General features: G+C 39.9%; 1 protein-coding gene across 2 annotated transcripts in view; it reads left to right on the top strand.

Moving 5' to 3' along the window:
- Positions 1 to 14,247, top strand: part of LOC111334839 (E3 ubiquitin-protein ligase rnf213-alpha) — a 63,763-nt gene that overhangs the window by 6,167 nt on the left and 43,349 nt on the right. For both annotated transcript variants that reach the window (XM_088755834.1, XM_088755833.1), the window contains exons 2-19: positions 388 to 1,097; positions 1,321 to 1,512; positions 1,929 to 2,068; positions 2,242 to 2,421; positions 3,394 to 3,608; positions 5,185 to 5,477; positions 5,759 to 6,018; positions 7,435 to 7,656; positions 8,359 to 8,548; positions 8,682 to 8,749; positions 8,985 to 9,288; positions 9,440 to 9,535; positions 9,975 to 10,091; positions 10,843 to 11,062; positions 11,252 to 11,548; positions 11,796 to 12,397; positions 12,934 to 13,093; positions 13,874 to 14,103. In XM_088755834.1, coding sequence (XP_088611960.1) covers positions 388 to 1,097; positions 1,321 to 1,512; positions 1,929 to 2,068; positions 2,242 to 2,421; positions 3,394 to 3,608; positions 5,185 to 5,477; positions 5,759 to 6,018; positions 7,435 to 7,656; positions 8,359 to 8,548; positions 8,682 to 8,749; positions 8,985 to 9,288; positions 9,440 to 9,535; positions 9,975 to 10,091; positions 10,843 to 11,062; positions 11,252 to 11,548; positions 11,796 to 12,397; positions 12,934 to 13,093; positions 13,874 to 14,103 — 4,496 coding nt within the window. The remainder of the gene's footprint in view (positions 1 to 387; positions 1,098 to 1,320; positions 1,513 to 1,928; positions 2,069 to 2,241; positions 2,422 to 3,393; positions 3,609 to 5,184; positions 5,478 to 5,758; positions 6,019 to 7,434; positions 7,657 to 8,358; positions 8,549 to 8,681; positions 8,750 to 8,984; positions 9,289 to 9,439; positions 9,536 to 9,974; positions 10,092 to 10,842; positions 11,063 to 11,251; positions 11,549 to 11,795; positions 12,398 to 12,933; positions 13,094 to 13,873; positions 14,104 to 14,247) is intronic.

The raw sequence follows: 14,247 nt of genomic DNA, 5'->3' as shown, positions 1-14,247 counted from the left end.
TAAGAGTGATCTTCACAGAGATGAAGTGTAGTGAAGTCTGCAGATCAGATAGGTGAAATTCACAGGGATAATCATCTATTACCTAGCAGATTAATTATGAACCAGTATCGCAAAGAGCACTTGTTTGCAGAGGTCCCTAGCTGGCTGAGTTTTTTTCAGGCTTTACCTAATCACTACTGCTTTTAATTTGTGGTGTTCATCACTGTAAAGATCACTCTTATCTGTATCAAATTAGTCATCTTTAGTGGAATGTTGAAAAGAATGTATCAATTGAGATTTTTAAATAGTTTCTTCACAAATGCTTTGTAACTGTTTATTGTTAACAAATTCGAAGTTAAATAACGTTGTTGTTCGTTTGTTGTTTGTCTTTGTTTTCCTTGTACTTAGGTGGTGGTCAAAATCAGCAGCACATGCCTTTATACAGAGATGAGCATGGGACCCTGTTGAGTCAACAAGCACAGCCTACGATTCACTTGGGTCAGCCAGACATCGAGGGTGGTTCCTCCATAGTCGATCGGTCAACAGAGAAAGAGAATAAGTCGCTGGAAAGCCATCTTCATTCCGCGAATTCCCCATCAACTTCCCAGTGGCCGACAACCTCAGTTTCTACGAGAGACAGTGGTCTGCCCTGGCAGGCTGGCGCCTCCAACTTTACGAAGACAGAAACGCCGGGTTCAGAGGATAAACCAGGTATTACAGAGCCAACAGCAGAACTGCATGGGAGGCAGCCGGACGTTGTCGATAAAATGGCATTAAGGGAACTATCTACAGGAAGAAATGACAGCCAAGTCACCATGAAAGATAAAATTCCTCTTGGCGAAAGCGTGAGAAGCTCAGCAGTACTTAAAGAGGGAGACGTTGATGCTGTTCAGACAGGAAGTGATGATGGATTAAATAACACAAAGAAAGATGACATGGAGTCAAAGAAATCATCAAATGATGGCCAGGTGACTCCGGCCAGCCATAAACAAAAGGGTAACGAGAGGGAAATAGATGAGAAGGCTGACAGGAACGTCACTGCAAATTTTCAACAACCCAAGGTGCAAAGCCCTTTGAATTCAACATCTCAAAAAGGCACTGGAAAAAAACTCGCTGAGGTAGGGAATGTCTCACTGTTTACTGTGCTCGCTCTACGATAGTAAAGAACACGTTTTTCCCGGGGTTGTGGAACCCTGTCGATTACACTGCAGTTTCTCTAGAAGGATCAACTCTCATTTAAGAATTCGGATTACTATTTTTTATACCAGATTGGCTGAAGAAAAATGATCGTTTTACTGCACGACTAAAACTCGTTATGCTACTTTATCTAATAATGTGTAGGTGCAAGAAAAAAAAGATGCAAAGGCTTCAGGTGAACACTCTCAGACCTCCAAGAGCGGAACTGAAAATCTGAATGGTGGAAGAGTCGAGACCGTCACTCACGTCAATTCACCATCGGAAGGAAAAGAAATTGTCTTAAGAGACCCTCTTGGAGGCGCACAGAACGTAGGCGATGGCAAAGAAAGTGCTCAGGTTAAGCTAATTCAGTGAGGTTACCTTAAAGAGAATTATCTTGGGAAGAAAAGGACAGATATGGACTTCTTTCTATTACTGTTACATTAATGACATTTGTCAAAAAGTATCGACTGAATGAATAAGATAATCCAGGCCCTCCTCCTCTCTAAGGACGGAGACTGTAAATTGCTCTTACTGTTTCTTGCAGTTCCGCGTGGCGGTATTGGCTCCAGAAATTCTGGATTATCTTGTAACAACTATGGAAATCTGTTGGCATCTTGGAATAGATAATTTCCGCGTACAAATAGTCGTGTACATTTTCGCGCCAAATAGAGGCTATTGTTTATATATCTTTCAACGGCTGTGAACACCAGTATTGGCATGTATACATTATTGTGCTTGTCATAACTGTTTGATGTCATTTCTTTTGCCAGACCACAGAGGAGGCAAGGTCTGGATATTGGTACCGAAAGGATAAGACTCATCCGCAAGAAAATAACACCGAAATCCATAAAAAGGACAAGGGAAAGAGAAAAGAAGAAAAAATCAGCACGGCCAGCAATCCACTTTCAAAGTAAACTACAAATGTGCTTGGATAAGATGTGTAACTCGTCAAAAACTGTCTCAGAAATACTTTGGTCTACGTGCCTGGCTTATAGGGGGAGAGGGATAGATAAGAATAGGCATCTTATTTACCTTTTTCTAGCCTGAAGGCCCAATTACTAATTAACGGACTTCTTTTTACAGAACCTCTTCACCACGAGTTTATTTTCTGAAGCAGGTGGAACCAGAAGTTGGGGTCACGGTGGTGTTCCATGTTTTGTTGGTGGCTAATTTTAAAATGGAGGAAGAGAGTTTGCACATTCGGGCTAACGGAGAAGACTTAGGAAACTTTCAGTTAAACTGCGTCGACATGGAATTAGTAAGGTTTGTCTGTTAATTTTTATATGATCAGGTGATATCCTCTGAACATTACTCAGACCTTAAAAAACATAAGCGTCAGGATAATTCCAAGTAGGCGCAAGCAACTGACGCTTGTGTCAACCTTTTAATTTGAAGCATACTTAAGTAGTCAAATTTGCTCTTCTCTTTAGTGTGTGCACCAGTTCCAGTTCCAGTATGACCCTCAAATTATCACTTTTATTACTCTGGCATTATTCAATTGTTCAATCGATGCTTCGACATGGGCTTTCGCTTACGTTCTCCTTTTCGCTTCTTCAAGATGTCACTATTACTTAACATTTTGATTTGTTCCAGTATGTAATGCCATTATTTTATACGTAACCCCCACAAACTATGAGACATTCAGCAACTTCGAGGTGTTCATTCAGGGGTCCATTTGGTGTGGTTGCCTTGATTTAGCAAATCGCATCTTCTTTGTCGTCACAGTGCTGGGATAACATCAGACAAGGCTAATGTGTTTTAGATATTGGACTCTGATCACATTTCTGAGACTGCCTTTCTCGGTATGTGTAGGATATTGGGTGCCTGTCACTCTAAACTTAGTCGAGTGATCCCCCGCTTCTTTAATTTAACTGAAATCAACATATCAAGATCCATTCCTTTGCAAAGGACAAAATAAACCTTTACTGGTAAAGAGTTTGCTTCATCTTAGCATTACATCCATAATAGCATCTTGATCACAACTTACTGATTTTTATGATTACCGTAATGTGAATGTTTAAAATTCCTTTGATTTCCATTTTTTATCAGCTCCTGATAAAATGAAAATTAACAGAATAAAGGAAAGGTTTTACAAATTTACTAATTTGGTTGGACGGCTGATAACATCGACTGGGTTCTCTATACAAGGTCGTAGCACCCATGTACTACTGGAAATTGAAGGTGTATTTCAGTATCAGTGCGTAAAGTTTAGAGGTTCGTCCTCTAATTCTATAGGTGGGACAAAGACAAAGACAAAAAAAGGCTTATGCACTTTACTGGCCAGTTCACTCTTACGGTCAGTCGTGCCCAAAAAGGAACCAGTTACAAGTACGTGATAGTCAAGAAAGGAAGCGTTCTATGGGAAGAGCTGGTGGAGTTTCAACCACGCTATCGTGAAGACATAATGAATCGATTTCTTAACATTCCCTCCAAACATTTGAAACAGGGAGGTGAGATATTAGTATGATTCCTTGTTTTTTTTTGTCCAGTTGAACTTTCACTACACTCACGCCCTTCTTTCTACCAGGGTCAGCTCCCGACGACGTGCCGCCCTCTTTAGTTTGTCTCGGTGGTCAGTCCGTACTCCACACCAACCACTTTCTTCTGTTCTTACTGTGACCGCTGTGAAAGAGTCGACTGTACGAGCCCCTTGATATCAAATGATTATTATAGTGTGTCTGTTTGTCAATAAGCTAGTATTTCGTATCGTTGTAGACAAATAACTCAAGGGTGTCGGTCATGCGTGCGGTCTGTAACTGGAACCACCTTTTGAAGTTTGACTGTGGGACCAGTAACTTAGATTTGAAGACTCTACGTAGGCTGAAAATAGATAAACGGTTACCCTTTCTCAATGCTTTAATGACTGAGCGATTGATCCAACATCGTAATCAGAGGCTGAAATGAATAAAGGGGGTAAGTTTCTTAAGAAACTGTTGCTGCGTCGGTGGGGGTTAACAAGGTAATTTGGTTATATCAACTAAGGTGATAATATAAATTGGCCACCGTAACGAGTTTAAAAGCTGACGTTTCAAGCGTTAGCCCTTCGTCAGAGCGAATGGAGGAGTTGTGGGTTGCGTGTGTGTTTATATGCGAAAAGTGGAGCTACGCTATTGTTGGGAAGTTGGTGACCAGAAAAAACAAGAATAAATTAGTAGAATGAAAAGCGTTCGTTGATGCCTATGGGATTAAAGGTGCCGATTTGAAAGATAAACGTTTGTTCAATAGTTTTACGGCTTTCTGAGCTACCTAAATGTAAAGAAAGGCCGCAGACTGTCATATGCTGCTAAGAATGATTGGGTAGATTAAAGTGTCTAGCGACTGGTTTGGATGCGTCTATGTCAATCCTTTCTACGTCGTGAAGGTGTTCTCGGAATAGTTCTCGGAATTATATTCTCGGAATAGTTCACCTAGTCTTACCGTTTTGCCAATGCATATCTATTTGCAATAAGTGCAAGTTATGCAACAGATGACATTGGCGAAGGTGCATGTGAAGTGATCAGTAATCTTAATGGATCGTTTGGGTCCCGATCTATTCTCAACGTTGTGAATGAAAGGACAAGTATTTCATCGTGCGCGAGCGCATTTAAAAGTTCCGGGTTGGTCATTAGTTTGAAGTGAACTTCTGAACAAAAAGGTGCCCATGTTTTTGTTGCGTTTGAATGAAATCAGTGGAGGTTGCGAAAAGATAGTGCCAGTCTCTGGATCGTTTAGAAGTAAGGTAAAGTTTGAAGAATAATGGATCTAACTGCGTAGGTGTGAGGGTGAAATGTGAGAGTGAATGGAATGCGGTCGGAATTTTCCTTATGTGACGTTTGTAGTGTTGACTGTCGATAAATAAGTTGGGTGCGGTGGTTACCTGCTTGAACTAAAGGAACATGGTAAATCTAAATTAAGAGGCTGAAATGGATGAACACTTTTTTCTACGGATTTTTTATGGTTATAATAGTAACTCTGTAGTAATTTCCTTAGCTCCTTCATCAAAAGTATTAAATGTGATGTATTTCAACTTTTATTTTGGTGGTTAAGAAACGTGGCACCAATTTGACGGAGTCAGTTACATTTCTTCGGATAAAGGTTGGTGGGATACAGTTAAAGGATGGTTTCGTAGTGACGAAACAGTGGCAAATCGCACAACAGCATTACTCGCGTACATACCAAATTGGAAGGGTTTTCATGTTGGCAACGCTGGGGAAGAAATGAAAGCAACAGAAGCAATTGTGAAGTTAGACAAAGTGGTAGACTGTATGACCAACGTGTGGGTTAAGCACTCTTACTCCGTCCCTGAAAAGAAGAGACCAACAGATTTCAAAGCTCACACGGTAAAGTGTTTAGAGAGTAAAATCCATATCTTACAACTTATGTCATTTTTTGTTCCTCTGGTTACCCTTAAAGTCCCAAACATTCAGTATTTTAGTGCACGTGTTTGGAGAACTGTGATGTGGAGTGATTGAGCGAGAATGAAGTTGAGGACGGATAAGGATGATTGAAACTTCATTTGAGAAAGGAGAACTGACTTGGAAAACATCGAAGGAATAGTGTAATTGATTAACGGATAATGTGGTTGAAGTTATCATTTTCTCGCTCTTTTTTTTTAACGAAGGTATTGGTGGACCTCTTGCAACCTAAAATAAAGGAAAACGCTGCAACTGTGACCAAAAGTTCTGTGCAATTTGAAGCTAGAGCCTCAGCATTGGTTTCGTCTCTAGCGATTCTTCTGATCTTCAAACATTTCAAAGTAAAGCTAGAAAGGGAATATGTTATTTCACTTTTGAAGTGCTTGAAGCTTGAAGCAGATCCCATCGACCAAAAGTGTACCTTGTATGAAGTGGTTCTGAGCGAATTCAGTGAGGGACTAAGAGAGTAAGTAGTTTCCGTACTATAGAAACAGAACCAACCACTAAAACACTGAACATAATTGTTAAATGAGTAAAAGCGTAGCCACTACACTTATAATGTGCTAACCCAGATGTGACATTTGGTGGTTTATCTGTCTGTCCGTCAGTGCTCTTTCGTAACCATATTACACAACGTATTTAAAATGGAGCACTTTTATTTTCCATAAAGATTTTAAGGTTCCAGATTTAGTAAACCATAGAGGACGAAGGATACTCAGTTTTCAAGGTTTTGCAGTCATAAGTTACGATAAGTTACTGACCAATCGTACCGCACATAGAATCTCATTCAATGTGTAATACACAGCAATGAAAACAAATGCTGATAAGGATCCTGAACATGGTCTGGGTGCAATTTTTAGTCGTGTGCGGGCTATATCGCCGTATAAATTGTTCTTTTGAAATGGCTTGGTAGGTAGGTGACTTAGCTGAAGGATGGAGTAGAAATTTGGCAGGGTTTTTTGGCACTTATGAAGAGAATAAACACGCGTGTAGATATCCTTTCGAAGCAGCTACTGAACACTGTGAATGAAGGCTGCTGTAGCAGGAGAAAACAACAGATAAATGGTAACCTCTTCATGTGTAATCATTTAAATTAACAGATGGAGAGAAGGGTTGAAATTAAAGCATTCGTTTAGATCGGTAACTTTTTATGATGGTGTGAACGTTAATGAGAATTACCAGTTGCTTTAAGGAACACTGACTATTTTCATGAGGAAAAAAAGTACGATAAAAGTAACAACAAACTGACTGAACACAGACGGGCGACGAGGAAAGGTGATGTCAGCAATCACATTGCTGAACACCATCGACTTACCAACCACAACATTGACTGGGACTCTGCCCAATGCCTAACCTACAGCACTGACTATTTTCAACGACTGACTCTGGAAAGCTGGTTTATTAACTTAGAACAGACTCCCCTAAACAGATGTCAACAACTACCCGCTCTATACAAACGACTCATTCACGACATAAACATCACAACCGACCGAAAAAGAGCGACCTAACTTTACCGACAGATCGAAACAGACCAATCACGACCGACTTACGTCACTTGAGTCTTACAGCCAATAACATCACGGCAAAACCAACCGATCATTTCACACGAACTGGAATGAGAACATTCTACTGACAACAATCATTCACTTGACTCTGATGATGACTTCCGCACAGGTTGTCGAAACGTCATTCACTACCACCGACAACAGTCCTTCTCAGGACTACACTCACCCGGACGATCAGACTACACTTTCACATGTTACCCCCGGGTTCAAGCCATTTACTGCAAAAGTAACAATGTTGATAATATTTAATGAAAGTGATAATGAAAATGATATCAAGGCGCAAGGTGATACCCTTCGACTATTTCGTTCTTTTTAAGATCTGCTGCTATTGGAATTGAGCAATTATGCAACGAAATCATGGAGGAATACTGGAAACAAGATGCACTAACGTGGCTATTGGCTGTACCATTGCTGCATTTCTTAAGAGAAGATTCTAAACCTTTCGAAAAACCTGGTGTTGATGGATCGTACAGCAAATTAGAGTGGGCGGGAGCTCAGGGACTGAGAATAAGAGAATTGCAAAGATCATTAGTACAACTGTAAGTGAAATATGGTGAAAATCAACTGGGCGTTTGAACTCTGTGTGTTTACTGGATACATAGCAAATCTATTAGCAACATCATTCTAAATTTAACTCAGGCATAATTTAATCGTGGGTTGGTTTGAAGAATTCTCCCCTTCATGTTTGGTTAACTTAAACTCATCAAATTGCGAACTTCCGTATTGTGGAGTAGAAGTGTAAACGGAATACTATTCACCTACTGGTCCCCTAGATGCAGCATGTATAGAATTTTCTTCCTTTAGACCCCCAGTGCTTTTTTGCAAGAGTAGCCCTCTCATGAAATGCTCTCGTGAAAAGAAATTACAATTTCCCGATCTAAATTGAGCAAACGATTTGTAATTATAAAACTAAAAATTTATGCAGAAAACTACTTACAATTATTATTTACAATTTATTATTTATATAGCGCATGGTCCATAGGAAGATGCTTCCAAGCGCTTTACAACGTTAACTCACCCGTCCCAACCCAGGGGAGGACATCCATCACACAGTAATCTCGTGTGTGGGAAATTAACGTCTCCTACCCCTAACCCTGCAGGAGACGGGTTCTCCATTTATTCGTCCCTATCCGAGAAGACTAGACTATCTAACTAGGTTACTTATAAAGTGAATCATGTATAACTGTGCAACAAAGAACATCACATTTGAATCTAACAGTCTGATTTTGAATTCCATACAGAAATCCATTGGACATCTTGCCTATGCTTACTTCTTCCTTTGAAGTAGACTTTCTGCTGAAAAGAACCGTCCTCCACACCATTCCTGTATGGGAACTAGATAAGATCGTTGCTTCGAAGATGTTTCTAATCCCTGATATTTGCGTTGCCTTGGTAACATACTGCTCCCGTGAAACTGTGCCTGGTGACAAGGTAAGGAAGTTTTCAAATTATGTCAATAGTATTCTCATACTGTGGTGTTTACACAGCAATTCTGACCAAGGACATTTAGTTATTCAAAAAAGTGCTTCTGCGTTAAAAAACAGTTTTCTTTTCCTTTCCGCAGTGGAAAAATGTACTCCAGTGTATTAGATTGATGATTTCTCAGATAAACTGGGAAAAAGAATCAACATGGTAGGTTTCTACTTTCAATGAAATTATACCAGTAACTCATCAACCTTTCATATATAATTACCGCCGACTAAAAGTTCAACCAGCCTTTATCTATTTGATTTTAGCAAAAATAGCGAACTCCCGAGGTACGGAGCGGATCTTGCTTGAAGCGGATAAGAACTTTTAACTTCTGAATATGATATTATGCTTTTCACTCTTTAAGAGATTGAACTGGACCTTTTTATCAATTTCACAGCACTGAACTTAAAGGAAACGAGTTCACAATTTCAATATGTCTACAGCTGGTTGAAGTCTTCTTCAAGAAGCTGAACTTTATGGACCACATTGAAGTCATCTGCCAGACAATGAAGCTGCTTTTTGCATGTATTTATGCGCAGCGAATGGAATTCGAAGAGAAGCTTGACAAGGAGAAGAGCCGGGAAAACGAGAGCAAAATCATCAACAAACTGCTAAAGAGCCTTGGAGACAGGTTGTCAATAGATCTCAATAAAGAGATGTCCTCTTTTTACAAGAGCAAAAATTTAGCCAGGGAACTTTCGGTATGTAGAAAACAAGAGAATTGGTATGAGAATGGCTTGGTTATATTTTTCAAACTGCTCTTTTAAATTCCTTTTGGTCATGTTCTAATTCATTGAGGAGACGTAATCCACGTGGTGTGCTTGAAATGTTTCCTTTTTTTTTTTGTTCCAGTTGTGGAGCGAATTGCTTTGGGTCGCGGATGAAAATCAGGGATTTACTGCTTATAGGGAGTTTTTGATCAACAGGCTGGTGAACCGAGCAAAAAGGGTAAGATGGTGACGTTTTTCGAAACTATCTGGCTTAGGAAATAGGCAATAGAGAGGGTTAACAGTAGAAGCATGGACTTAAACTCACTGCTTACACTAATTGCACTTTGGTAAAGCCTGGGATGTTTTTGTGAGTGGCAAGCCCCTAATCCGTGAAATAGGATTAAGTTCTTGCCCTTGTCTTACGTCTTGGATGTGTGAACTTATAGTGTACCCCTGTTAATGAAAACCGTTATGACTACTGATCCTAGTAGGATTTAGTATGCTTTTCACTTACGGTCTATGTGAATAGCCCACTTCGGAAGCGAGTTCTCTATGGCATTCCACCTCGAATTTAGAAATTGTTTGAGTTCATATTCGCCAAGGGGAATTTATTTAACGCTTTTGGCAATATTCACATCTTTTCTTCACGTCATCGATTGTTTGGTTTTTTTTCCTAGCTGGAGGAAAAATTCTTGATTGAAATTTTTTGTGAAGTGAATATGGATGCTCTTGAAAGAGGTGTTGGAGAATCATTTACTAAGCTTGCCTTTCAAGCGGTGGAAAAGATTATTAATGTGAGTTAATGACGACGTTTGTTAACGTAATGGTTTATACTGTGGTCCACAAACACCTCGGTTTATTAAGGTCGCAATAAAGATCTAATGGCTTAAAAGACCTAAAACAATTTAGACTACAATGAATATATGAAGGTCATATATATATATATAAAAAAAAGTATGAACTTCATATATTCATTGTATCTGATTTATCATCACGGGTTTATTACGAATCAGCGTAACGGCCTGCTCCCAGTTGGCTTGTTAGCTCAATTGGTAGAGCGCTGCACTAGTATCGCAGAGGTCAGTGGTTTGAATCCCGTACAGGCCTGATTTTTTTCAGGTCTGATTTTCGCTATTGCATAAATAGCGCTCTCTACTGCGAGGATCGTGCATCATACGTACAATTTAGACTGTTTATGTTGTATGAAAGTTTCCTCAGAGTAATAATTTAGAGCTAGATGACCTTGCTGCTTACCCAGTTTCAGTCATTTCTTTCATCATAATTGTTGATTTTCTATTTTTGTGAGCGTATACTACGTAAGGAATTCAACCAGACAAAACTGAAGACTGATACACAAACAAAAAGACGCTACTGAGAAGTTTGGAACTCTATCAAGTTAGACTATCACAATGATGAATTTAAGGATGGACTGAAATTCGGCAATTAGTCACCATTAATGGTGAATTTCCTTAATTTAGACCTAATTTTTGCTGATTACGCACCTTATGTTGATTAATAATCCGATGATTTTCTTTTTTTATTTAGTCAGCAAAAAGAGGAGACGACATACGTATATTTCACAATCTATCAAATTCAAAAGCAGGAAAATCCGGCGAGCTTCTGTCCATGTTTCTGACAAAGTCTTGGCCAAAAGATGGAGAACATTCAGACGCGTGTGGGTTGGATCCTCGAACAGTGGAGTTTGTACTCACTTGGAATCCAATGATTGGATACCTCAAATTCTTCAATAATCCTAAAGTTTTGGGTAAGAGTATTTTTTTGCTGAAAACATTGATCGAAAACATTTATCTCACTTCTCACGGGGACGCGAGAAGTAGGTTTAGAGTTTAAAAATATTTTTATTTCAAAATTTTAAAATTTTACTCTATATTAAATTTGCATTACTTTGTTGCCTTGTTAATTGGAGGGAATTTTAATTTTTTCTGTCTATCAGGCGATGAGACTGGAAGAGGTGGTATACTTTCGGATGATGCCAAGGAGACGTTATTTTTGGCTAAATCGTTGCTGGACGCTCTTGTGAGAGTCATATCAGATGGCTCAGTGACGGTTCAAGTGTTACTTCTTCTACAGAGGCGTAAAGAAACGTTTTTGGAACTTTTGAAGACAAGTTCTGTGGAGAACAAAGACGTTGAGCTTAGCCTGGCTCGTAGATTAGAAGAGATCCAGGAATTTTTCGAAGTGAAAGAAAAAGTAGGGGTATTCATTGGAATGTGTGACGCGATTCAGCCAGGTAAGAGATTTAGAGACACCACTGTGAGCTTTGCAATTTTTTTCGCTTTCATTTCCGTACACCATCTGTTTGTCTTCAACCCAGCGTCCAGGAGATTGCCCCTAGAATCTGTTTTAGCGTTGTTAGCAAGAGGGTAACGGACTAGAAAAGGGAAAGAATAAGGAAAAGCTTTCAGTGGATTAGTGTTTGTCTTTAAATTTATCAGGTGTGATGTTGACAGGGTCTAAAGCAATCTTCTTCTCCACAGTCGATTTAACCAACCTCAAGAATAAGGTGCCTCAGGATGTTTCTCACTTCCAGATTCAAGCCTTGTGCAAACGGAAAGACGACAACCAAATCGAAGTCACCTTCTTTAAACTCCCTCCGGCTCTCAAGGAGGTTCTTTCGACACTTGAAAGAGTTCAAGAGAGCCTAACGTTCCAAGCTCTTTGGAAAAAATGTGGGAATAAAGCACAAACAACCAGGAAGAATGACGATACACGAAAACCACAGCTCAGGATTTCCGATGTTGTTGAAAGTGTCTGGAAACCAGCTTTTACCAGTTGGACGCAAAATGTTGCTAGTGTCAAGGATGGTACAATTTCTCTTGGAGATGTTGACAAGATCTTTGACGGCTACAGAAACCGCAAAAAGGAACTCGAGGGAGAGTTATCCTGCATGTTTAACGTGAACACCAGCGAAACTGTCAACGCCAGAGAATTGAAGAAAATTGTCGGAGAGCGACTTGCTCAAATTCACCGTTACCAACAACTTGATCAGTACTCCAGTGCAGCTGACACCATCTGGGAGTTTAAGGAGGCAATGGGTTTTACCGGGGACTTCAAAGTTGTCGAAGATCTACGAAATCAGGTATCATAGTCCTTATTCTGTATTGACGATACTGAGTAAGTTTGAAGAGTAAACACAAGTAATTGAATTATAATGGGATGCGGTTATTCATCATGGTGAATACATATGTGGTGAAGTATATTCGTTTGTCTTACAATGTGGGCATTGCCGATCATGGGCTGGAACGTCTTTTTTCAGGCGGTGGAACTACCAGTCTTATTTGAGCGGCTGAAGAAGACCAGAGGAGGCAGTCGAAATGTCGCAAACCACATCGAAAGTGACTACATCGTGACAAAGAGATTGCACTTCACTGCAAACGAATATCCGTCCATGACGATTAGATAGATCTTAGCCCAAACTGAGCAAACTTTGTTTATCTGTGTTAAAGGCGTTAACTTTGATTCAAGGAAATCATTTCGGAGAATCTGTAACATGGGTGTATTTTCGTGTAAGCACAAATGCTTTGCGAAGAAAAGCCATTGGGTGCAAACGAGAAGTGCACCTAAGTTAAATATGTGATAAAAACTTTATCCATTTTCCGATTTTTGGTTCTATAGTTATCAGTGGAGTTCAAGCAGAAGCCCTTGAACAGCGTAGGGGAAAGCTTTTCAAAGGCTGGTCAAGCTCTTCGGTGTTTGGATTTCAATAAGGCTCAGTGCTTCAAAGCAGTGGTGGACAGTAGACGGTTGGTGGAGTGGCTACGTTCTACTATCAAATGTAAGTTGGGGAGGCAGGAGGAGGTCGAGCGGATGTACAGTATAAAAACGAAAACACCAGACGTAAAGCTCTTAACCTCCCTAATCCCTCGTAGTTCCCCTTATTTTGTTAGCTTGCCTAACCACTCAAGTGAATATTGCTTTTTACTCGCACTAATTGGTTTGGTCTGAGGTGATTAGCCAAATTATATTCACTCCCAACCACCCAACCAGAAAGCTTCAGTTTCGGCGAGGAGAAATGCTTTAATTGATCGAGGAAGCCATGCCAAGAACACAAAAATGGTAAAAAATTGGCTGACGTGATTTATCAGTAAATTAAGCGGTACGGTTTTATGGAAATTGTGGGGCTGTGTTGGTAGGGGAGTAAAACACGAAAAATTTGGTTTATTCAACAGAGTTGATAATGTAAATGGCAAACGTAAAGAGTTTCAAAGCTGACGTTTCGAGCGTTAAGCCTTCGTCATTCGCATTGACGAAAGGCCAACGCTTGAATCGTAAGTTTTAAATTAAGCGCCTGCAAGGGTTTTATGTTTTCGCTGTAAAGTTTGGCGAAACTCTCTGCAATAAGAAATCTCTTACCTCTACTCGGACAGCACTTGCTCGCGCGTATGCATTACACGGTGTGCGAAAGTTTGATCTTTCCGAGCGTTGGAAAGAGATAAAGTAATATTTTTTTGCTTGCAAGGTATTCAGCTGGTAAGGTGTATATTTAAGTAATTACTCACCTCGGTGTTGCTTTGTAGAGAATAATGAACGCCATTAAGTGTTTTTCGTTTTACAGCCACCCAAGAGCTAAAGGTTCTTGTTGACTTGGCCTTGATCTCTGCTGGTGAAAGTGATATGGAAACTGACCGCATATCCAGTCTACATACCAGCTGTCTCGGTTTTGCTCCTCTGATATTTGACCTCAAAGAGAGCGAAGAACAAAGAGTAAGCTTTGTTCAACTGATGAACGCCTGTGATCCTGTATGGAAAGCAGTCGAGACGGATAAGATGTTACCCGAAAAACTGGTAAAAAAATTACTGGGATTTCTTAAATGCTCTAAATGCGTTAAATGCTTTGAATGCTTTCTTTTTTCAAGACATCTTGTTTTCCTTTACCTCTTCAACTTTGCAGAACGTGTTTCACCAAATTTGGAGAACTCTGATCTGCTT

This window comes from Stylophora pistillata, chromosome 4 (assembly GCF_964205215.1).
Source record: "Stylophora pistillata chromosome 4, jaStyPist1.2, whole genome shotgun sequence".
NCBI classification, from domain to species: domain Eukaryota; kingdom Metazoa; phylum Cnidaria; class Anthozoa; order Scleractinia; family Pocilloporidae; genus Stylophora; species Stylophora pistillata.
Note: the sequence above shows the minus strand (reverse complement) of the source record. Positions and strands in the feature narration are given on the sequence as shown.